Consider the following 24531-nt stretch of genomic DNA (forward strand, 5'->3'; position numbering starts at 1 on the left):
TCATTAAATTTAAAAATTAGACACTACTAGGTTACTGTGAGGTACTATCAGTTAGTAATATGTTTACTCTTCAGTCCCTAGGCCAAGCAGACAGAGAGCCAGTGGTGTCATTCTGGAGCTGATAATACAGAAAAAAATTCAGAAGCAACTAATAAGTCAATAAAACAATTTGTAAGCAAAAGAAAGGAAGAAAAAGAAAGGACCAGATTTGCAGGAGTGCAGGGAGAAGAACATATTTGAGAGAGTATAACTGGCTGAAAAGATATACTTTTTTAAAAGTACATTTTATCAATTATGTTATTAGAGTAGTCCCATTTTTTCCCTCCCATTTATCTCCCTCCACCCTCCACCCCCTGCCCTCCAGCATTACCCCCCACCTTAGTTCATATCCATGGATCATACATATAAACTTTTGGCTTCTCCATTTTCTATACTATTCTTAACATCCTCTGTCTATTTTTTCACATTTTTATTGTCATTCAAGTACAGTTGTCTCCATTTCCCCACCACCACTCCCCTCCATCCTAGCCCCCCCCCCACTTCCTACCCTTGATCCTACCCACCTTTGATTTTGTCCATGCGTCTGAAAAGAAATACTTAAAAATTCCCTGAAACAAACTAAACCTTGTAGAGGGTTAAAAAGCAGAAAGGAAAAAAAAAAACCCTTATTATATATTAAATGATGGAAGATGGCATGCTAACTTAGAGAGTTATTGTCATTATTTGGTTATTTGGTTATCAAAAAATTATATTTTTTAGCAGAGGATTAAGTAGAGTTGGTTTGTCCTGAATCTAGCTTAGAATTATGTGCAACTAAGTCTTTTTTTTAAAAAAATTATTTATTGATTTTTAGAAAGAGGAGGGGAGAGAGAGAAATATCAGTTTATTGTTGCACTTATTTATGCATTCATTTGTTGATTTCTCTTATGTGCCTGACTGGGAATCAAACCTGCCACCTTGGCATATTGGGACTATGTTCTAACCAACTGAGCTATTTGGCCAGGGCCTGCAGCTAAGTCTTAAAAGATGTATTTCCCTTCTACTCCATTTATCTCAACAAATTTATGTCAACAGATGAGAAGAAAAAGTAATAATAGCAAGTGTGATTTTATCAGACAAACAAAAGCAAACTTTTTATCCCTTTTTGCAGTCTACCTGCTATTTCTTAGTGGCATCTTAGTGGCATCTAATGGAGATCTTGGAGGCATCTCCCCTTCCTGCAGGTGCAAATGTACCTGGTCATGAGCCATGGGAGACTGTTGAAGCAGACTTTGCTTCTCACACTTGTATTTAAAAGTTTAGCCTCGATTCCCAGTCAGGGCATAAGCCTGGGTTGTGGGCCACGTCCCCATTTGGCAGCATGTGAGAGAGAGAGGCAACTGATTGATGTGTCTCTAGCACATTGACGTTTCTCTCCCTCTTTCTCTTTCCTTTCTTCTCTCTCTAAAAATAAATAAATAAATCTTTTAAAATAGAAATAAAAAATAAAAATTCAGCCTAATTCTGATTTTCTTCAGAACCTCTTCTTGTTTTCTTCATGAAGAAACCCTTCTTAATGCTGATAGAAAAATGTATCTTTAAAGCATAAAACATCATTTTTACTGATTATTTTAGTAGCTTATTATTACTGTTGTTATAATTCTACATTTAAAGAGTGTCATTCACATGTGAAGCTATATACGTGGGAATTTTCCTCCTCTGTTAAGTTAAAAAAAATATAAGTCATTTCAGGTATGTTTTATTGTGATGGAAAATGGATTAGGAAGATGTAGCTCTGTTTTTGGAATTCTCATTTTTATATTTAAAGGCGTTCCTGGGCTGTCGCTGTTGGCAGATGTGTTAGTCAAGTTGTTTTTTTGCTTTTTACACCTTTTTTATTTTCAAAATGGTAATATGTTTATGTTTTATCAAAAATCTATGTTCATTTTTATATAATCCAGAAAAATATAATGCACAAAAAACAAAATAACACAAATCTGATCTTTTAGGGCTATCCTTCCAGCAGTTTTTCTATACATCATCTGTTTACACATATGAAACTTATATTATAGAATGGGATCATGCTATAACTTTAATCTAATTTTTTAAACTTAAAAACATAATACAAATGATCTTTCTATGTCATTAAATGTAAATGTAAACATTTTAATGGCTGCAAAATATTTAAAAATCTATTATTGGGCATTGAAATTGCCTTCAAGTTTTTTTTTTATTATTGCCCAAATTTTATTGTATTTTTTAATGCATGTGTGTTTTTTTAAATATGTTTTATTGATTATGCTATTACAGTTATTCCATTTTTCCCCCTTCCCTCCCCCCTGCACAACCTCTCCCACCCACATTCACCCCCTTTGGTTCATGTCCATGTGTCATACTTATAAGTTCTTTAGCTTCTACATTTCCCACATTATTCTTACCCTCCCCCTATTTATTTTCAACCTACAATCTATGCTACTTATTCTCTGTACCTTTTCCCCCCCTCTCCTCCTTCCACTCCCTTGTTGCTAACCTACCATGTGATCTCCATTTCTGTGGTTCTGTTCTTGTTCTAGTTGATTGCTCAGTTTGTTTTTATTTTTGTTTCAGGTGTGGTTGTTAATGACTGTGAGTTTGCTGTCATTTTACTGTACATGTTTTTTATTTTCTTTTTCTTAGATAAGTCTCTTTAACCTTTCATATAATAAGGGCTTGGTGATGATGAACTCCTTTAACTTGACCTTATCTGAGAAGCATTTTATCTGCCCTTCCATTCTAAATGAAAGCTTTGCTGGATAGAGCAATCTTGGATGGAGGCCCTTGCCTTTCATGACTTGGAATATTTCTTTATATCCCCTTCTTGCCTGTAAGGTCTCTTTTGAGAAATCCGCAGACAGTCTGATGGGAACTCCTTTGTAGGTAACTGTCTCCTTGTCTCTTGCTGCTTCTAGGATTCTCTCCTTCATTTTAATCTTGGCTAATGTAATTATGATGTGCCTTGGTGTGTTTGTCTTTGGGTCCAACTTCTTTGGGGCTCTCTGAGCTTCCTGGACTTCCTGGAAGTCTATTTCCTTTGCCAGATTGGGGAAGTTCTCCATTATTATTTGCTCAAATAACTTTTCCACTTGTTGCTGTTCCTCTTCTCCTTCTGGTACCCCTATAATTTGGATGTTGGAACGTTTAAAGATGTCCTGGAGGTTCCTAAGCCTCTCCTCATTTTTTTGAATTCTTGTTTTTTCATTCTTTTCTGTTTGGTTGTTTCTTTCTTCCTTTTGATCCATTCCATTGATTTGAGTCCCAGTTTCCTTCCCATCACTATTGGTTCCCTGTGCATTTTCCTTCATTTCACTTAGCGTAGTCTTCATTTTGTCATCTAATTTGTGACCAAATTCAACCAATTCTGTGAGCATCCTGATCACCAGTGCTTTGAACTGTGCATCTGATAGGTTGTCTATCTCTTCAATGCTTAGTTGTATTTTTTCTGGAGCTTTAATCTGTTCTTTCTTTCGGGCCATTTTTTTTTTTTTTTTGTCTTGACGTGCCTATTATGTATGAGGGGCAGAGCCTTAGGTGTTCACCAGGGCGGGGCAACCCGGTCTCTTGGTTGTGACACTGTATGTGGGGGTGGGGTCCGAGAGGGAACAATGGCACTTGCTTCGCTCTCTGCCGTATTTCAGTCCCTTCTACCATTTCCCCCAAGCAAACCGGGCCTTTCTGGTGCTGATTCCCATGTAGGTGGGCTTGTGTACATTCTAGGACCCTGTGAGTCTCTCCAACTAACTCTCCTGTGAGGCTGGGAGTTTCTCCTTGCAGCTCAAACCCCACAGGTGTTTTTAATCGGTGTTTTGAGGCTTTATTTCCCCACACTGGGATCCTGGGTTGCTCAGTCTGTCTTGCTGCCCAGTTTCACCTGGTTTATCTACGTGAGAATGTGAGACCACCCGGTCTGCCAGCCACCTTGCACGCTGCACCTGTCCACAGTCCCTGTCTCTCTGTGTTCACCAGCTGCTGCCTTGTGTTCCCAGGGTCCACCAGCTGCTGCTTTTCTTTGCTGCAACCCCTCTCCCCCTGGCTGCTCAACTCCACCCCTCCTATCGGGCTGGATACATGTTTCTTCTTTAACTCCTTGGTTGTGGAACTTCCATACAGTTCAATTTTCTGTCAGTTCTAGTTGTTATTTTGTTTCTCAATTTTTGTTGTTCTTATTTTGGTTGTGTGAGGAGGCACAGTGTGTCTTCTTACACCTCCATCCTGGCCAGAAGTCCCGGTATTTTTTAAACAATACTTTATTGATTATGATATAACAGTTGTCCCATTTTTCTCCCCTTTATTGCCCTCTGCCCTGCACCCCCACTTCCATCAGCATTCCCCACCCTCTTTGTTCATGTCCATGGGTTGTACATATGAGTTCTTTGACTTCTCCATTTCCTATACTACTCTTAACCTCCCCTTGTCTATTTTGTACCTACCATTTATACTTCTTATTCCCTGTACATTTTCCGCCATCCTCCTCTCTCACCTTTCTCACTTATAACCTTCCATTAGACTATCAGTTGATTTCTCAAAAGAAATCTTACAGACCAGAAGGGGCTGGCAAGAAGTATTCAAAGTCATGAAAGGCAAGGACCTACATCCAAGATTACTTTACCCAGCAAAGCTATCGTTTAGAATGGAAGAGCAGATAAAGTACTTCTTAGATAAGGTCAAGTTAAACTTCATCATCACCAAGCTCTTACTATATGAAATGTTAAAGGGACTTATCTAAGAAAAAGAAGATCAAAACTATGAACATTAAAATGACAACAAATTCACAACTATCAATGACTGAACCTAAAAGCAAAAACAAAAACAAACTAAGCAAACAACTAGAGCAGGAACAGACTCACAAAAATGGAGATCACATGGAGCCTTAAAGTTTTTATTGCAAAGAAAAGAAGTGAATGTTTTTGTCATGCATTATTAGTTATTTGTGAAAGTTATTTGTGAACATTATTTGTGACAGTAATTATTTCCTTAACATAGATTTCTAATGCGGAAATATTCACAGAGTTTGAACACATGAATGAGTTTTGTTATGTGGTTGCCGCTTGGCCTTCAGGAAGGGTTGTACTAGTTCCCACAGTCCCCATCAGTGCATGGAGCCATCTGTAGCACATCCTTTATGTCTTTAGGGGTCAGCCTTTAAAATTGCCACTTGGCTGGATTAACAGATACCTCATGATTGGTTATATTTCTGTTGTTTTGTAGAAATTCTGCATATATCAATTTTTTTTTTGTTTAGAGCTTCCTTTTCAAATAAAGTACTGTGTGATATGGAAAAAAGATCTGAACTATGAATCAGAAAGCCTGGTTTTATGGGGCGGGGGCTTGCTTCTAATTAGGCTATGTCTGTGAGCAAGTCTCTCTTGCCCTGTGTATAAGAAGGGGTTGAACTTGACACTCCCTGAGGTTCCCTTCAGCTCTGCTGTAGTCTAAGGTTGGCAAATTCTTTCCCAATTGGTAACGTCTGTGGGATTTTGAACACTGAAGGCTTAATTTCAGTGTGGTTGTGAAATGTGACTGCCCCCACTTTCCTTGAAAGATTTTGTAGTTTATGCTTAAAGAGATCCCTGCAATGTGGGCCATTTTTATAGAAACTTAATGAAGGGCATAAGCCACACAGATCTTTTAACCTGTTCTAACTGGTGATTTCCAGGCATTAGTAACAGAGGGCTGGCTGTGGCACATGTAGGATTGGTTTGAAATTACAAGGGAGGGCAAGAACAGAGGGAGGCACCACGGAGGAAGGATAGATAAGAAACACTTTAATCCACAACCCTGGAATTAGAGTAGGAGTTTGATAACACTTGCAGCAGATAGGCTGGCGCTGTTTGTTTATTTTTATGATTCTTCCGTAAAATGGACTTTCCACATTGAACAAGGCTTAAAAGGGGAAATAGAGAGGTTGTGTTTAGTAGCACTTAATTATTTTGCTATGGAGCAGAGCTTTAATTGTGATTATAGAATTGGTTCTGAGAGTTTTACTGAGAAGGGTTTGCATGGTTAAAAATACTGAGAGCTAAAGGTCATTGTCAAACCAAAACATTCCTATGGGAGAAACTCCCTGCCTTGCGCAGGCAGTTCTCACCAAGTGGTCCAGCGTTATGTGGCATTTATGGCACCTGTGTGGGCACATGATGCCACGTCCTGGATTCAGCTTCCACTCAGCTCCCAAAGAGTTGACTGTACACTGTGTAAATCATTAGTTTCCAGCCAAAGGTTGTGAGGCCAGTTCTGTGGCTGACTTGTGAAAAAGAGGATTTCTTATTTTTGATTTTTTTCTGTTACAGTTTATATTCAATATTAATTTGTATTAGTTTCAGGTGTACAACAGAGTTGTTAGACAATCATATGCTTTACAAAGTGTTTCCATACCCATCTGGCACCATAGATAGTTATTGCAATATTGTTGACCATGTTCCTATGCTGTACGCTACATCTCCATGCCCATCTTGTTTTTGATTAGAGGGAAACTTGTCCATCAGCAGAGCCACCCATGGAGCAGTTTCTATGAAACACAGTCATCTAGTTAAAACCATTCTTAAAAGAGCTCATAGAAAATTTAATTTTTTATAGTAAGACTAAGATGTTCAAATTGCATAGAAAATTCCAGTCAGGTTATACTTTTAAATGACTAATAGAATATATTAGAAAGGCTTTAGTTGGATCTAAATAAGCATTCCTTCTTACATAAGACTAAGGCATAATTTTATAGTATAATTGCATTATTGGATTAATTGGTGTTCAAATAACCCGATATGGGGAAAGGTATTGTTCTCTTTTATTTGGCCTTATTATAAAGAAAATAAAACATGACAGAAGAATTTAGAGGACTACATTAAAAAAATCAGTAATGTTGGTACTTTAAATTTTGCATGTGCTCTTCAAGTTTTTTTCATATTTATATTTCTGGCACACTTGCTGTGAGAGGATACATGAAATTTTCTTTTAAAAAAGTCTTTATTTACTTTAGACAGAGGGGAAGGGAGGGAGAAAGAGAGGGAGAGAAACATCAATGTGTGGTTGCCTCTCAAGCGCCCCCTACTGGGGACCTGGTCCACAACCCAGGCTTGTGCCCTGACTGGGAATGGAACTGGTGACCCTTTGGTTTGCAGGCTGGCACTCAGTCCACTGAGCCACACCAGCCAGGGCCAGTACATGAAATTTTCTAATCCTATCTTTCTTCTTAATTGAAAAATGTGAATTACTGATGTGTTGTATTACTCATAGAAGGATTGATTAATGTGAATTCACTGTTAACTGGGATTTAAAAAATGACCAAGACTATTTTTCCTCTCCAGAAATGTAATTAATACTGGAATATTTATAACTCTGTCATTAATATCAATATCCTTTGTACCCTGTATCTTTACCCTTCACGTAAAGTGGGAAGTTCAAAATTTGGAAAACAGTGTATTGATACTAAATTTGAGGATGCCATCTATAAACTTAGAGTAAAAAATTAACTTTGTGGTCTTGCGACTGAGTTTTTTTTTTTTTACTTTGTTTCTGTATCAGAAATGATTGTTGACCATCAGATTGAGACAGGCCTTTTGAAACCTGACCTTAAGGATAAGGTGACCTACACTTTGCTCCGGAAGCACCGTCATCAAACCAAGAAATCCAACCTTCGGTCCCTGGCTGACATCGGGAAGACAGTCTCCAGTGCAAGTAGGATGTTTACCAACCCTGATAATGGTAATGCAGGGGCCGACTGGCTGCTGCTCTCTTTACCAGTCCCACTCACCTTTCCTCCATCTCTTGTCATCTCCTTTTAAAACCCCCTCTCCATATTTTTTTTCTCAAGTTCACATGCCACCGCCATTTCATAATGACACTTTCTATCCCATTGGGCAGGTTTGCAGTCCTGTTGTAAAGATTTCAGCAGTTGTAGTAGGCTGCAAATGCCAAGATGCCTTGCTCCATATACATCTGTTCTGATGGACTGAGATGGTTTGGCAATACTGCTGTGGTATGACAGCTGAATGTTTGAGGTGAATCAGCAGTTTTAGATTACTGAGTACATCAAGGAACACACCTTTGACATGGAAATTTGTCAGAATCAGGAGGACAGACTAAGATAGGAATGTTCTGAATTCTCATATCATGAAGTATTTGCTTGGTATGTGAGTCAGTGTCCAGCCTATAAATGATCATTCATCAAAATAAAGCTCACTGTTATTTTTCTACTTAAAACAGCCATCTGTTCTTTTGTTAGATGTTAATGATTAGATATGAGAGTAATGATTCAAGGTGGGATATTAACCGCATTATAAAACAATAGGAAAAACACTGTCTTATTTATATTCTATTGCATTTACCAGAGTTTTCTGTGAAGTGTCTCTCTTCTGTGTCATTGTCTTTGTTTCAAATAAATTTCATGATTGGATACAATCTGAGAGCAGAGAAAGTAGTTTCCACTGAGTATTGAAAAATGGAGGCATAGAGTACGGAGTCACTAATCATTATCTGGTAGAAGTAGGTCTCTCCCATCCCACCCCCCAGCCTTTTTTTAGTATTAAGAGAAATAAATACATAAGGGAGCTTCTAATTCACTGCCCTCAGCTGCATTTTCAGAATAACATAAAACGTGCTGTCATGGGAAGGGTACGCTAACTGAGTGGTATAACCCGAATTTTAACTCAGCCAATCCGTTTCTGGAAATTGTTTTTTCTGACTAAATATTAAAAGAAATGGTAGTCTTGGAAGAAAGCTTACAATTAGTAGACTTTCTCTGGTATATTTTTGAACCTTTCCATCACGGTAGTTTTTTTTTTTTTTTTTTTTTACTTTTTTTTTTTTTATTTCAATCATTGTTCAAGTACAGTTTTCTGCCCCCTACTCCCGTTTCAGCCCCTCCACCCAACCCTCCCCCCTTCCCCCCATTACCCCCCACCCTTAGTTTTTGTCCATGTGTCCTCCAAATTTGTTCCTGTAATCCCTACCCATTCCCCCCTGAAATTCCCTCTTTTCTCCCCTCTGGCCACTGTCAGACTATCCCCTATTTCAGTGTCTTTGGTTATATTTTGCTAGTTTTTTGTTTTGTTTTGTTTTGTTGTTTAGATTCCTGTTAAAGGTGATATCATGTGGTATTTGTCTTTCACTGCCTGGCTTGTTTCACTTAGCATAATGCTTTCCAGCTCCATCCATGCTGTTGCAAAGGGTATGAGCTCCTTCTTTCTTTCTGCTGTATAGAATTCCATTGTGTAAATGTACCATAGTTTTTTGATCCATTCATTTACTGATGGGCATCTAGGTTGCTTCCAGCACCTAGCTATTGTAAATTGTGCTGCTATGAACATCGGGGTGCAAAGGTTCTTTTGTATTGGTGTTTTAGTGTTCTTAGGATAGAGTCCCAGCAATGGAATTGCTGGGTCAAAAGGCAGATCCATTTTTAGTTTTCTGAGGAAGTTCCAAACTGCTTTCCATAATGGTTGTACCAGTCTGCAGTCCCACCAACAGTGCACTAGGGACCCCGTTTCTCCACATCCTCTCCAACACTTGTTGTTTGTTGCTTTGTTTATGATGGCCATTCTGACTGGTGTGAAGTGGTATCTCATTGTGGTTTTAATTTGCATCTCTCTGATGGCTAGCGATATTGAACATCGCTTCATGTGTCTTTGGATTTTCTGTATGTCTTCCTTGGAGAATTGTCTGTTCAAGTCCTTTGCCCATTTTTTAATTGGGTTACTTGTCTTCTTAGAGTGGAGTCGTGTAAGTTCTTTATATATTTTGGAGATTAAACCCTTGTCTGAGGTATCATTAGCAAATATGTTTTCCCATACAGTTGGCTCTCTTTTTATTTTGATACTGTTTTCCTTAGCTGTGCAAAAGCTTTTAATTTTGATGAGGTCCCATTTGTTTATTCTTTCCTTTATGTCCCTTGCTCTAGGAGACAAGTCAGTAAAAAAGTTTCTGCGTGAAATATCTGAGATTTTCCTACCTACGTTCTCTTCTAGGACTTTAATGGTGTCACGCTTTATATTTAAGTCTTTTATCCACCTTGAATCTATTTTTGTATAAGGTGTAAGTTGGTGCTCGAGTTTCATTTTTTTGCACGTAGCTGTCCAGTTCTCCCAACACCATTTGTTGAAGAGGCTATTTTTATTCCATTTTATGTTGCTGCTTCCTTTGTCAAATATTAATTGACCGTAGAGGCTTGGGTTTATTTCTGGGCTCTCTGTTCTGTTCCATCGGTCCATGTGCCTGTTTTTATGCCAGTACCAGGCTGTTTTGATTACAGTGGCCTTGTAGTATAGTTTAATGTCAGGTATTGTGATTCCTCCTACTTTACTCTTCTTTCTCAAAATTGCAGCAGCTATTCGGGGTCGTTTATGGTTCCATATAAATTGTTGAAGTGTTTGTTCTATGTCTGTGAAATATGCCATTGGTACTTTAATCGGTATTGCATTGAATGTGTAGATTGCTTTTGGTAGTATGGACATTTTAATGATATTAATTCTTCCAATCCATGAACACGGTATATGTTTCCATTTGTTTGTGTCCTCCTTGATTTCTCTCCTCAGTGTTATGTAGTTTTCTGAATACAGGTCTTTTACCTCTTTGGTTAGGTTTATTCCTAGGTATTTTATTTTCCTTTTTGCTATTTCAAATGGGATTTTTTTCTTGATTTCTGCTTCTGCTGTTTCATTGTTGGTGTACAGAAATGCCTTTGATTTCTGGATATTGACTTTGTATCCCGCTGTTTTACCAAATTCATTTATTAGGTCAAGCAGTTTTTTGGTGGAGTCTATAGGATTTTCTATGTACACTATCATGTCATCTGCAAACAGTGACAGTTTTGTTTCCTCCTTTCCGATTTGGATTCCTTTTATTTCTTTTTCTTGTCTGATTGCTGTGGCTAGAACCTCCAGTACTATATTGAATAGAAGTGGTGAAAGTGGACATCCTTGTCTTGTTCCTGTTCTTAGTGGAAAAGATTTTAATTTTTGCCCATTGAGTATAATGTTGGCTGTAGGTTTCTCATATATGGCCTTTATTATGTTGAGGAATGCTCCCTCTATTCCCACTTTACTGAGTGTTTTTATCATAAATGGGTGCTGTACCTTATCAAATGCTTTTTCTGCATCTATCGATATGATCATGTGGTTTTTGTCTTTGCTTTTGTTTATGTGATGTATTACATTTACTGATTTGCGTATATTGTACCATCCTTGCATACCTGGAATGAATCCAACTTGGTCATGGTGTATGATCTTCTTAATGTACTGTTGGATGCGGTTTGCCAGTATCTTGTTGAGGATTTTAGCGTCAATGTTCATCAGCGATATTGGCCTGTAGTTTTCTTTCTTTGTTGTGTCTTTATCTGGTTTTGGGATTAAGATGATGTTGGCCTCATAAAAAGAATTTGGTAGTCTTCCATCTTTTTGGATTTTTTGAAATAGTCTGTGAAGGATAGGTGTTAGTTCTTCCTTAAATGCCTTGTAGAATTCTCCTGTGAAACCATCTGGTCCAGGGCTTTTGTGTGTTGGGAGTTTTTGGATTACTGCTTCGATTTCTTTTGCTGTTATTGGTTTGTTGAGGCTTTCTGCTTCCATTTTATTGAGTTTTGGAAGGTTATATTTTTCTAGAAATTTGTCCATTTCATCTAGGTTTTCAAATTTCTTGGCATACAGCTCTTTGTAGTAATTTGTTACAATCCTTTGTATTTCTGTGGTATCTGTTGTAATCTCTCCTCTTTCATTTCTGATTGTGTTTATTTGGGTTTTCTCTCTTTTTTTCTTGATGAGTCTGCTTAAAGGCTTGTCGATTTTGTTTATCTTTTCAAAGAACCAACTCTTGGATTCATTGATCTTTAGAATTGTTCTTTTAGCCTCTATGTCATTTAATTCTGCTCTGATCTTGGTTATTTCCTTCCTTCTGCTTGCTCTGGGCTGTCTTTGTTGTTGTTCCTCGAGTTCTTGTAGACGTAGGGTTAGGTTGTTTGTTTGAAATGTTTCTAACTTTTTTAGGTGGGCCTGTATCGCTATGATCTTCCCTCTCAGGACTGCCTTGGCTGTGTCCCATAAGTTTTGGGTTGTTGTGAGTTCATTTTCATTTGTTTCCAAAAACCGTTTGATTTCTTCCCTAATATCATTCTTGACCCATTCATTGTTTAATAGCATGCTGTTTAATCTCCACGAATTTGAGTGTTTTGGGTTTTTTTTCCTTGTGGTTGGTTTCTAGTTTCAGTCCCTTGTGATCCGAGAAATTGCTTGGTATGATTTCAATTTTTTTGAAATTGTTGAGGCTTGTTTTGTGTCCTATCATGTGGTCAATCTTTGAAAATGTTCCATGTACATTTGAAAAAAATGTGTATTTAGCTTCTTTGGGATGGAGGGTTCTGTAAATATCAGTAAAGCCCAGCTCGTCTAGGGTATTGTTCAATGCCACAATATCTTTGTTGATGTTTTGTTTGGAAGATCTGTCCATTTTTGATAGAGGGGTGTTAAAATCCCCCACAATAATTGTGTTGCTGTCCATATCTTTCTTGAAGTCCTCTAAGATTTTCTTTATGTATTTAGGTGCTCCTATGTTGGGTGCATATATATTTACTATGTTTATGTCTTCTTGGTGAATTCTTCCCTTGAGTATTATGAAATGACCTTCTGGGTCTCTCTTTATGGATCTTCTTTGGAAGTCTATTTTGTCAGATATGAGTATTGCTACCCCGGCTTTTTTCTCCTGTCCATTTGCTTGGAAAATTTGTTTCCAGCCCTTCACTTTCAACCTGTGCAGATCTTTTATCCTGAGGTGGGTCTCTTGTAGACAGCATATGTGTGGGTCATGTTTTCTTATCCAATCAGCTATTCTATGTCTTTTGATTGGAGCGTTTAGTCCATTTACGTTTAAGGTTATTATTGATAGGTACTTATTCATTGCCTTTTTTGTACGTGTGATCCTCTCTCACTCTCTCTTTTCCTTTCTTTCCTTAAAGCAGTCCCTTCAGCATCTCTTGCAGAGTTGGTTTAGTGGAGGTGTATTCTTTTAGACTTCTTTTGTCTGAGAAGCTTCTTATTTGGCCTTCTATCTTAATTGAGAGCCTTGCTGGGTAAAGTAGTCGTGGTTGCAGGCCTCTGGTTCTCATTACTTGGATTATTTCTTGCCATTCTCTTCTGGCTTGGAGTGTTTCCATTGAGAAGTCAGCTGTTAGCCTTATTGGAGCCCCCTTGTATGTTACTTCCTTCTTCTCCCTTGCTGCCTTTAAGATTCTCTCTTTGTCTTGAAATTTTGCCATTTTAATTATGATGTGTCTTGAGGTGGGCCTCCTTGGGTTCCTCTTGATTGGGACTCTCTGTGTTTCCTGTATTTGTGTGACTTTTTGTCTCATCAAATTAGGGAAGTTTTCCATCATCACTTGTTCAACTAGGTTTTCTATCCCTTGTTCTTCTTCTTCTCCTTCTGGTATCCCTATTATACGGATATTATTACGTTTCATATTGTCTTGCATTTCTCTTAATCCCTCTTCATTCTTTCTGAGCCTCTTTTCCCTTTCTTGCTCTTTCTGGGTGTTTTCTTCTATTTTGTCCTCTAGCTCGCTGATCCGATCTTCTGCTTCATCGATCCTGCTTTTCATTCCTTCTACTGTGTTCTTCATTTCAGAGATTGTATTCTTCATTTCCTCTTGGCCCTTGTTGAGAGTTTCTATTTCCTTTTTTATGCTGATGTAGTTTTCATTGAGTTCATTGTAGCTTCCCTGTAGCTTCTCGTAGCTCATTGTGAGCTCATTGAGCTTCCTGACAATCACTGCTTTGAATTCAATATCTGATAGTTGAATTGCCTCTGTTTCATTTAGCATTCTTTTTGAGGCTTCCTCCTTTCCTTTCATTTGGGGAGTATTTCTTTGTCTTCCCATTGTTTGTGAGACTCTTCTTGTTCACCTCAGCTTCTTATATTGATCTGTTCTGGCTCCCTCGGTTTATGATGTGAACTTCTTTAGTAGAGTAGCAGTGAGTTTCAGTGGTACTGTTTCCTTGACCCCCCAAGCTCGCTGGTCTTGGGCTGTTGTTTAAGTTGGCTTTGTGTTTGCCTTTGGGTTCTGATTGTTGTTGTTGAGTCTTTCTTTGATGGTTCCTTCCCTCCAGCTGGTTAAATGTGGGTCACTCTGTCCACCACCTTCTATATTTTGTTGTGCTGGTGAGGGCAGGTTGTGTTGAGGCTGGTTCTTCTTGATGCAGCAATCTGTTCTTTGTTCTTTCGGTTCTGCCACAATCCTTGGTCCTCCGTTCTCAAAAATGCTGAAATATGTTGGTTGCTTGCCTTTCCACTCCAAAGATCGGTCAGGACTCTCTCCCCTGAGCAGAGGAAAGCCAAATCTGCTCCTTCCTACTCCGACGCCATCTTAGATCCCCATCACGGTAGTTTCTTAATGAGTGTTTAGTTCCTAAATAGAACCAAATGAAAAGTTCAGTTTTATTGAGTGCCATATATTATTTTAAAAGTAAAATCAGTTATAAATCAATAAATAAAATAAACTCTCTTTATAAAAAACTTTCACTAAGGAAATAATCTAATCTAGAACATTCCTACTACAATTTGATGGCTCTACCATTACCTGGAATACTATTGCTGCCTAAACACATTTTGATTTTTGTGAGTTTTTAAATTGTATTTTTAAAGAGAGACATTGTTTCATGGTTAGAAATGTTATAGGATGAAGAAATCATTATAACTGGTGTCACAAATATTTCATTTTAGAAGCACCCCATGTATTTAAAATTGTGGCAATTAAAGAATTCTGTCTTTTATGTCTTATTGATTATTCTCTCATGTGAAATGAAAGTCCATGTTTGGAGATTTGTTTTTTAGTCATAAAGTTGGTGGTAGCATAAAGAATCAAGAAAGTGCACTTTTTTTCAAATAATGGTATATTTGCAAAGTGAAGAGGAGCAGATATGACAGAATGAGGGACCTTCCACCAGTGTGGCCTGAGCTTCACGCCACGGGTGTGCACGCAGAGCAGGAATCAGGAACAGATGGGTCTTGGAGGCCACTGTCTTGTGCTTTAGGAGAGGGTATTTGGATGTGAAATACAGCAAACCAGCTGGTACATCTTATCACTGCTGTCCTATCAGTGGATCTTTGAACTTCAGAAGAAAGTTGAAATTGCTTTTCTCATTTGCCTTTTCTCTTGTGAAATGTTATATACTCTGGACAAAAAGCAACTAGGAAGGGTGGGCAGTTCTTTTCCTTCAGCTTACACCCTGAACTCTTCAGCTTACACCCTGAAGCATGGAATTTGAGTAGGGCTTTTTTAAACATGTTATTATTGACCTTTGTGTTACCCACCTCATTTGAAACATCCAGAGGCAAGATTTGGCTTTGAGAGATTCTGTAGCCATGGATTTCACATGCCTCCAAGGTGTACACTCTTAGAAATTATCAGATGGTAAATTTTTGGTTTTTTAGAGGCACTTAATTTACAAGTTTATACTTGTAACTGTGTTCCCAGCATGTAACTTTGCGTGTTACAGTTAACTACTTAATATCTTTAATATTATAAAAATTTCTTAGGATAAATTTCTAAAATAAAGAATTATGGAACTCTTGCTACTATTTTAATAAACCAGAATCTTATATTTATTGTAGTCAGAACAAGATTCTGATATCTGTGTGTAAAACCTAGAGAAACTTGTCATAGTCTAGAAAATAGACTCAGTGACACTGTTGGCTTTGGTTATGAGAGCAACAATGTAATTAATAGCTGACACTCATGAAGGTTTACAATTGGAATTTTTTTATTTCACAGCAGTGTGCTGGAGCCACCTCTTATCTACTCATAAGAGTCAATTGTTATCAGGAATTTTATGAACTGATTGTTAAACATAGCTATTATTAAAAATTAAATTAGATAGACATGCTTAAATATTTTTAATTGCATTAAAAATAAAGGTAATAAAACTCAAAGTTCATCACTTCCTACTTATTTTACTATAGTCTATGCTCTTGAGGTTATTTACATCTATTGTGCCTGTATGGCAGCAATACTACAAAATGATATCCTACTGTTTGCTTTTTCTCAACTCTGCATACGGGGACTTCATACTTGTAATTTGAAATCACCCATGCTGGCAGTATTTACACCATATGAATCAGCAAAGGCTACAGATCAGGGCTTGATTTAGTAGTCATCTTTAGACTTAAAGTGATAAAGAAAATGCTAATAATACAGATTCAACTTAAAAGTGTGTAATGTTGGTAGTTGTGCTCTTTGCTTGGCAACTGTAACAAATTTCTGTAGCTTAAACAACTACATTTATTTACCATAGTTCTGGAGGCTGGGAAGACCAAGATCAAGGTGCTAGAGATCTGGCCCTCTTTCGGGCTTGTAGATGGATGGTTGCCTTCTCACTGTATTTTCACGTGGTGGAGAGAGATTATCTTTTTCTTGTCTTTTCTTATAAAGGCACTAATCCCATTCAAGGTGGCTCTGCCCCATGGCCTAATTACCTTTCAAAGGCCTCACCTTCCAACATCATGACATTGGGGTTCTTTCTTTCTTATTTATTTATTTATGTATGTTGTATTTTCCCCTGTTTCCAGGGTTTAAACATACAAATTCTGGGACAATGCAAACATTCAGTCCATCACAGCTGTTAAAATGTGAATATCACAAAGATTGAGGAATCATTCCTCTGGTATTCAAAAACTATTATTATCTAGTTTAGCAAATGAGTTACTGACATTACTGACATATAAGTGAAGTCGAATATATGTCTCCATTATTTTGCTTCTGTCTTGTTAGCATATATGATAATAGAGGTTCGGCATGGATGTTGGAACTATTCTTGTTTGCCAGTTGCCACAGTAAGTTGGTCACTGAGGAGTTTGATAAACATCAACAAAAGCATTCTGTGAGAATCAACTGCCTGTTGTCAGGCCATTTACAAGATTACTGTGTATTTTGTTATTCGTGTGTGTGCTGCACACCTTTCACGTCAGTGAAATTCACTGCAGGTGCATGCACACTTACATGTGCACACAAGCCTTCTTCCCTGGTGGAGGGCTGGGTCTCCAGCAGCCACCGTCACATAGCCGCCAGTCCTGTCACTGTCTGGCCACAGCTGGACATCAGCTGTCATGGCGACAGTCCTGATGTGGCTCGGAGTTCAAGACAATTTAGTGTTTATAAAAAGCAATGATAAGTATTTTTATTTGTTAGGAATTAGGGAAGAATCAGGCTAGCTTCCAAGATACTAATTTTTGTGAAATTGCCACTGTTTGAGACATCTGTGAATTCTGATGGATGTGTCTGCCAGGTACGAAATTTTACACGAGCACTCTATTTATCAATCTATTAACTGAGGCATTTGTATAGAGTTTGTGTTGCATGAAGAAATTAATGAATGGGGTTGTCATGTCCTCTGGTGTTGGGTTTTCCTTACCTACTCTATTTATCACTATTGTTTCAAGTTGAACCATATGAAGTTGCCATTTTTGTGGGTAAGATAAAGTTGACTGTTAGTAATTTCATATGATTTTGCCTAATAATTTGGCCTGAGATACTTAGGTCCTGTATTACTGTGGTTTACTATGAAAAAATAACATTCAAGCCTAGGAACATTCCTTAGTAGTATTTAAAAATCAAGGAAGATGTATTTAGTTTGCTTTTTATTAGAAAGTGAAAGTGTATATGTAATTAATATGTATTCAATAAATATTTAGTAAAATGTTTACAAGATTCCCTGATAATTCTATTTTAAAAAGCCATGGTTTATAGGATGATCTTATTTTTAAAAATATCACTTACCATTTACATGGGTACTTTTGATAGTTTAGAAAAGATAACCAGACCTGACTTGAGGACCATGATCAATTGGGAACCTGAATTTCAGTAATCAGCTTTACTACCTTTGAGGAAATTTGGGCAAAGTTGTCATCAGTTTGTCTTAAATGATCATAAAAATGAATCCCTGTTTGTTTGTTTGTTTGTTTTTGTGGTCTGAGAGTACAGATATTCTTTAGGGAAAGTGACTTTGGTTATCCAGTCAGACCTACACCTTGAATTTCAGTTTTCCCTAACACAATTTCATGACCCCATTTTTCATTTTTCATTGGTTTTTTAAATAAAAAATTAGAAATGTAATTTAGTACTCAGTTTCAATAGCTATAAAACAGAGATAATAAAAATTAAATGAGATAATACATGTAAAATATTTAGAATGATAATTGGCATATAGTAATCACTCAACCAATTATAATAAATTATATATAATATGTTTAAACACAATTAAGGAAAAAAATCTCAAGAGTGGTTTTTGGAATTATATTTGCTCTGTAGCTACTATTTGGGAAGAAACTTACGGCTATAGTGCTGGTTTATTTCCTCTGCCTTTTGGTAAGTGATATGGATATCATATAGTTAGCAGTGGAAGGGGTGGAAGCCCTTTTTCAGTCCTCTTACAGAATATCTACTCCTGTTTTTGGTTTCACATTTTGCTAAATGGCTACAGGGAAATACTAAACCACGTGAGAGTCCAAGACTTAGATGAGGAGTTAGGAAAGGTGGCAGCTCCAGGCCAGGGCAGCTGGCTCCTGGGCTTCCTGCTGCTTCCTCTGGGCTTTCTCCTGGTGCAATGTGACATTTGCATACCATGTACTGAGATATAGAATACTCCAGATTGAACTTCTGGGTTTTACCTTCAGTTCACCACTGCTTTTTTTCCCTGTCCAGTTTGAGAAATGTGATCCGCTTGCTCCCACCACTTGTTGCCACCCCTTCCTTTCTCTCTAGATTCCCCTCTCCAATGTTATTTACCAGGCAAGCTGCTGCTTCCGAGTTTTCTGCCACATTGCTGTTTCTAACATAAGCACACAACACCTTCAGATATTTTAAAAAGTCTATTGCTGTTACCTACAGTGACATAGATAGTGGTTGACAGGACAGAACAAACAATGGAAAGAAGTCAATTCTTTTTGTTAGTAGTAATTCTAGGCCTCATTGAAATGTCAGTGGGATTAGCGAGGCTCTTGTTGCTTTGGATCTGATTTGAGATTGGGTGTCTTCAAGCTATTTAGTTTGGCTATTAGATCAAGCTGCCTAGATGCTGGCATGTGGTAGATCTGGCTGGGACCACTGCCAGGTTTGGCAGCTTTCTCCATTTCTTGAGAAATTCTTAGCTTTTTGTCTGGGTTTTAGATTCCAGCTTATCTTAATTGTCTCTGGCTGGGTGGATGTTTCTACTTTGTCCCTGCCTCCTGTCCTTGAATTCAGACCTGATCCCTGAATCCACAGGTGAGGCAGGCATTTCCCTTACTTCTCTCAAAGATTCTGTCCCTCTGGAGTGGGCCATCATGCTTCTCTAGTTCTGAGATGGGTCCGTTGACAGGTCCACATCGCCTTAACATGAGTCATCTTCCAAGTGCCCTTCTGCAGACAATCAGCTCTCTCCAAAAACCAACAGCATACGCCCATCTGTTTAGTTCAGGCCTCTAATTCTGCATTCATTTGCACAGCGCAGATGTATGTCCTGGCCAGAACCCAGTGATCGAGTCTTCTCAGTCTTAGATTTAATGAGTCAATCTATTTAAAGTTTCTAGAAAAGTACCTGAATGAAAGTGTTTCCAAATAACAGTAGGCATTGTTTTCATTACATTCTAATTATTTATCACATCCCATTCTTATCTTCCATTTTCTCTCTACCCAGGTAGGTGACCGATCTTCCAGATTTATAGTGTTCAGATCTTAAAATAAACAATCACACATTTTTCTCCAGGGGTCATTCCCTCCCAGTATGTGGTAGTCTATTCTACTCTTATGACAATGAAGAGGCAGGCCTAAGAGCTACCATAAAAGTGAGGATTTAGATTTTGACATAAAAGGCCTACTTTATAATCTTCTTAAAGACGTGGTGGTATCTTTTCCAAAGGCTTCATTCTAATCCCGGATTTACACTGAGTAGTAGTGTGATTTTGAGCAATTTAGGTATACTTCTTGAGCCTCAGTTTTCATATCTATAAAATAAGGGCATCTTATTCTGTGTATACAACCAGGAGTAAGATATCTTTGTGAAACTATTTAATAAGCATAACAGGAGCTACATGGTAAGGAACAAGTATTATTCTGAAATATTTTAAAGGGCAAATGTAATGCCTTTCAGGTTTAAAACTGAGCACAGAGCTTCATTTCAATTCAGCACCTTTATTTTGTATTCTATTATTTTCTGTGTCTCTCATTTTTTTCCTTCCACTACTCCATATATGAAAACATTCTTAGAGTTGCATTTTTTAAACAGTGCTACTTTCATGATCAACTTTACAGATGCCAGATAACACTTATAAGGTATCACTCATGAGCTTTATAATGTTTTTAATGTAGAGTATGAAAATCGATCACTATGTCTGAACAATGACAGTTTTAAACTCCCAGTAATATATGTATAAGAGGATGTTACCATGAAATGAACATATTTTAAAATGTTACTAATTGCCAGTCTGTTTCACATAGCCAGAGTCTGTGACGGAGTCAGGGACGAAATGATCCTCCTACCACACATCCTACCACATATCCTACCACATATGAGTACGTACTCACTTCCCTATTTCTCCCTCTCTGCAAAAACCATGTACTTAAAGGACTCTTCACTGATTTGCTGCTGTCAGCCCCAAGTAAATCTTATTTCAAGCCTTAAGGTCGTTGATACAGCTGCCCTTGTGAAATCTTGTTTTCCTAAGCCTTACCTTGCTCTAAGAGTAGACAGGTGAGTAACTGTAGATCTAGGATTATGCCCTGGTGTCTGTGAAATAGAAATAGAGAGAAGAGTAGAGGGAAACAATAAAGACATGAGGTGTGAGCACTGTCATGTCTTTATCATGCCTTCCCAAAAGAAAAAGGGGAATATAACCAAAGTCTTCCAAAAATGATTAAGTATGCCTCATTCTACTCAATCCCTGTTTCAGTGCAAATACAAAAGACAAAAAGGAGATTTTTTTAGGTTTGTGAACCTGATTTTTTAAGAATTGCATTTTAAATTTACAGTAGGCCCAGGTTGCTGTCTTTAGTGTTTTCCAACACCCTTCTGGATGTTGAACAAAGAAGATGTCATTCCATCAATGGTAAGAGTAGTTAGTAGCAATGGTAATAAATCCTCCTATTAATTGAGCACCTATTATATACCAGGCATTGTTCTCTGTGATGTTTCTAATGTATATATCATTATCTCCATTTGCATATGAAAAACCTAAAGATCAAAAATATAAGATAACTTGCCCAAACATAAAAAGTGGAGGGAACTACTTGCTTAATAACAATATGCTAACTCAACTACAGTGGATAATGAGCCTCCTCAACTGTAACTTATTTCCCACACCTCAGTGAGTCTAGTTCTCTTTGTGTAATCCTGTGATATTGAAGGGCTCTGGAGGTTATCCTATGGCTAGGCAAGAATCCATACCCAATATGGCAGTTGGATGTCTTTATTGGCCTTTCCAAATGGAATTTCATAGACAACCTGTCTCATGTGTTTACAGGTGAAATGCTGCTATACTCTTGGGTTAAATTTCTTGGCTAAAGAAGAGTGTTAAATGGTTATAGGTGCTCAATAACTATTTGATCATACAACCCTGCAGTCCTGAAAGAGTCCTAAAACTTGAGCATAAGTAAAATTTATTTTCTTTTAAATAAGACTATTAAAAATAATTTTTCTGGAGTGATTTTTTTGGTCTACTTGCATAATTTAAGTAGGGACACCCTCCTCACTTGAACAGATCTGGGATTGATGGTTTTGGACAAGTTATTCCCAAGGGAAACATGAATTCCCCCCCCCCCCGCCCAAAGTCCTCTTTACATTTTTCCTGCAGTCTGGATATTGGAAACCACCTCCCCCAAATCTTTAGAGCTATGTGCTTCTCTTTATCAAGTCCTAATCATATTAACCAATTTCTACCTTGTTTATGCCCGAAGCTAAGCAAAAGTGATTTAAAAGAGAACACGTAAGACAGAAGCAAAGCTAAGTTGTTTATTGTGTAACTTAAGTGTAGAAGAGGCACCATAAAAGCAGTTTTTAGAAAAAGTGTTCAATAATATATTATTACCATGCTATAATTATAGAAAATTTGGCTCCAGCTTTGGAAACAACTTTTCAAAATTTTATCTTTGGAGTAAATTTGTAAAGAGAAAAGAAGCAACAGGAAAGAATTACAGAGTTTGTATCTTTCTGCACAGAAGTACGCATAGGGCCCAACAAATCAAAACGTTGGAATTTGCCAATATAAGTAATGGATGCTGTGAGCCTCCCAGTTTTCATGATGGTAAGCAGCCAGATGGCTCCAATCAGCTTCGCTAAAGCACAGGTGCCAAGTCTCTATGGGCAGCTTCATTTTCATGTCTGTCGTTGGAGCCAGGTTCTTGGCTGGTGTGTGCCAGCCTCCATTCCACTGAGTTCTTGATGGTGAGGCTCAGTGTCAGTGGAGACTGTTTATGCAAAAAGGAGTTTCCAGAGTTAGACACATTGAGTAGAGGGGAGAGAGAAGCTATTGGGGAAAGTTTGTTATTAGCACCTGAGATTTAGAGCAGCTGCTGGTTTCTTATATTTACTTCAGGAGAAAGCCGTGGAGTAAAAGCCGTGGAGCCATATCAGTGAGCTACGTACTGATCAGAAGTTAAAGAATGTGAACCTTCATTTGAATTTGCTTTGCATTACCATCCGCTGTCAGTTCTCATTGATCTGGAATCTCAGTAGGTTCTTGCCCGGGTTTAGATCAATGGCTGCAAGTTGTCTAGCTTCTTTCATTTCCTTTAGCTAAGCCTGTAGGAACACCGGCTCTTAAAGCAGGTCACTTGCTTGTCAAAAGAAATAGAATGAAACTTGGTCAGTATGATACTATATGTTTCTAAATGTCTCCCTCTTGACAAAAGCACTTTTGGAATAATCTCAACTGGATCATTTTCTTGTATCGTTTTTCTTAGTGCAATAAAAACTTGCAAAGAAGTTCAGTTATGGGAAACAATTAAAAATTCAGATTGCAAAGAGAAGACATCAGACTTGCCTCAAACAGGTGCTGGCACAGATGGCCCACTCACAAGTGCTAGCTTTATTTACAGCATTTAAACACAGATAAATTGACGAAAATGTTTCTAGATTTTATAATGTGTGGAATGCCCAAATTTGGCTCTAAAATTACATTAACTTGTAAGTGATTCAGTTTAAAACTTGACCTCCCAAGTCACCGGTAGCCTTAAGAGGACCGTTTGTCTGCCCTATCATTTGTACACTTGTGTGAATAGATGATCTAATCTTTGCTTTTGGTTGGATAGGCTTTGCTTTTGTGCCTTCATCATTAAGTGACTGTCTTTATTATTAGGGGGGAGAAACTCTCTCTTGTTGAATTCTATGTAGTGTGATGGTTACATATTTCCAACCTCATTGTCCTTCCCTGAAGGGTAGTTATGCTGCCTGTTTCTTAGTAGCTCTGGAATGAGGCATTTGATAAGAATAGCAAAACAGATGACATGAAACCCGGATGAAACTACCTTCAGACAGAAGTTGATGGTGCTCTCCAGTTGGTGAAAACTCTCTGCAGGAACCGTACTAAATACTTAGCCTGCATCATTGTTCTGTCTTGGGTGTGGTTTAAAATTTGGCATTGGTGCACCACATGTTAAAGTTATAGTAAAGTAAGTATTAAAGGGCACCAGAAAATGAGGACTAATATGCATTTCTAAATAGATTTGTATTAAGGTATTGATTTATTTATATCCCAGCCTCATGATTCTGAAGGGCTGACAAATAGTAGGCAAAAATCTTGAAAACAAGTTCTACATTCACCAAGGAAAAGTTCAGAAGTGGAAGTATGAAATGTCGCTTTCTGCATCTGTGCACAGGATCCATAGAAGGGTCTGTTGGTTAGATCACAAGAAAACTCCTTGCTAATACAATACCCTGCTCCCTGTGCTTCACAACTCTGTGTGTGACTCCCCTGTGTGTGTGCTTATGTGATGCAAAATGATTAACAGCGTTGATTTCACATCTTGAGATTAGTGTTCTTTATGTGAACCTTTCCTCTGGATATGATCCATGCTTTGTGTATTGGAATTGCAGGGCGGATCCTCTGCTGGTACATGGGGAACTATAATGATTGAATGCAATTTTTCTTGTCTTTTTCTTTCCATGTTGGAATTTGCTCCATCAAAAGATGCAGGGTCAGGGGAGGGGGGTATGTGTCAATGTAATATGTCATTATTCTCCTTTAACCCTCCTGTGTGATTTGCTTTAGTATTTTTTTCTTCTTAATTAATGCTCCATCCTCATCCTTGCTGTGGCTGCTCATATGTCCTCCTCCTCCTCCTGTCTTCTGCTTCTGACACTAAAGCCCGCAGCCCGCTTGAGAACTCAGTGCCCTGCCTAGCAAACCGCACCTCGGACGATGACCCTCGAGTGCGGCGCACTCCCAGCGTGGGATGGCTCAGTAAGTCCATGACTGGGGAAAGGGCAAGGATGGTGGCGGTGGCGGGGTGTGGGAGGGCAGGGAGATTGGTCTGATGGTCACTGAGTGGAGGGAACCCTCAGAATGCCTGAA

General features: G+C 38.1%; 1 protein-coding gene across 10 annotated transcripts in view; it reads left to right on the forward strand.

Moving 5' to 3' along the window:
• Window positions 1-24531, forward strand: part of SLC4A4 (solute carrier family 4 member 4) — a 399538-nt gene that overhangs the window by 217055 nt on the left and 157952 nt on the right. For 5 of the 10 annotated variants that reach the window (XM_036021813.1, XM_036021819.1, XM_028505445.2 and 2 more), the window contains 2 exons: window positions 7534-7713; window positions 24325-24420. In XM_036021813.1, coding sequence (XP_035877706.1) covers window positions 7534-7713; window positions 24325-24420 — 276 coding nt within the window. The remainder of the gene's footprint in view (window positions 1-7533; window positions 7714-24324; window positions 24421-24531) is intronic. The other 5 variants (XM_036021826.1, XM_036021835.1, XM_036021831.1 and 2 more) reach the window with 3 other exon arrangements.

Source organism: Phyllostomus discolor, chromosome 1, assembly GCF_004126475.2.
Source record: "Phyllostomus discolor isolate MPI-MPIP mPhyDis1 chromosome 1, mPhyDis1.pri.v3, whole genome shotgun sequence".
In the NCBI taxonomy this organism is placed as follows: domain Eukaryota; kingdom Metazoa; phylum Chordata; class Mammalia; order Chiroptera; family Phyllostomidae; genus Phyllostomus; species Phyllostomus discolor.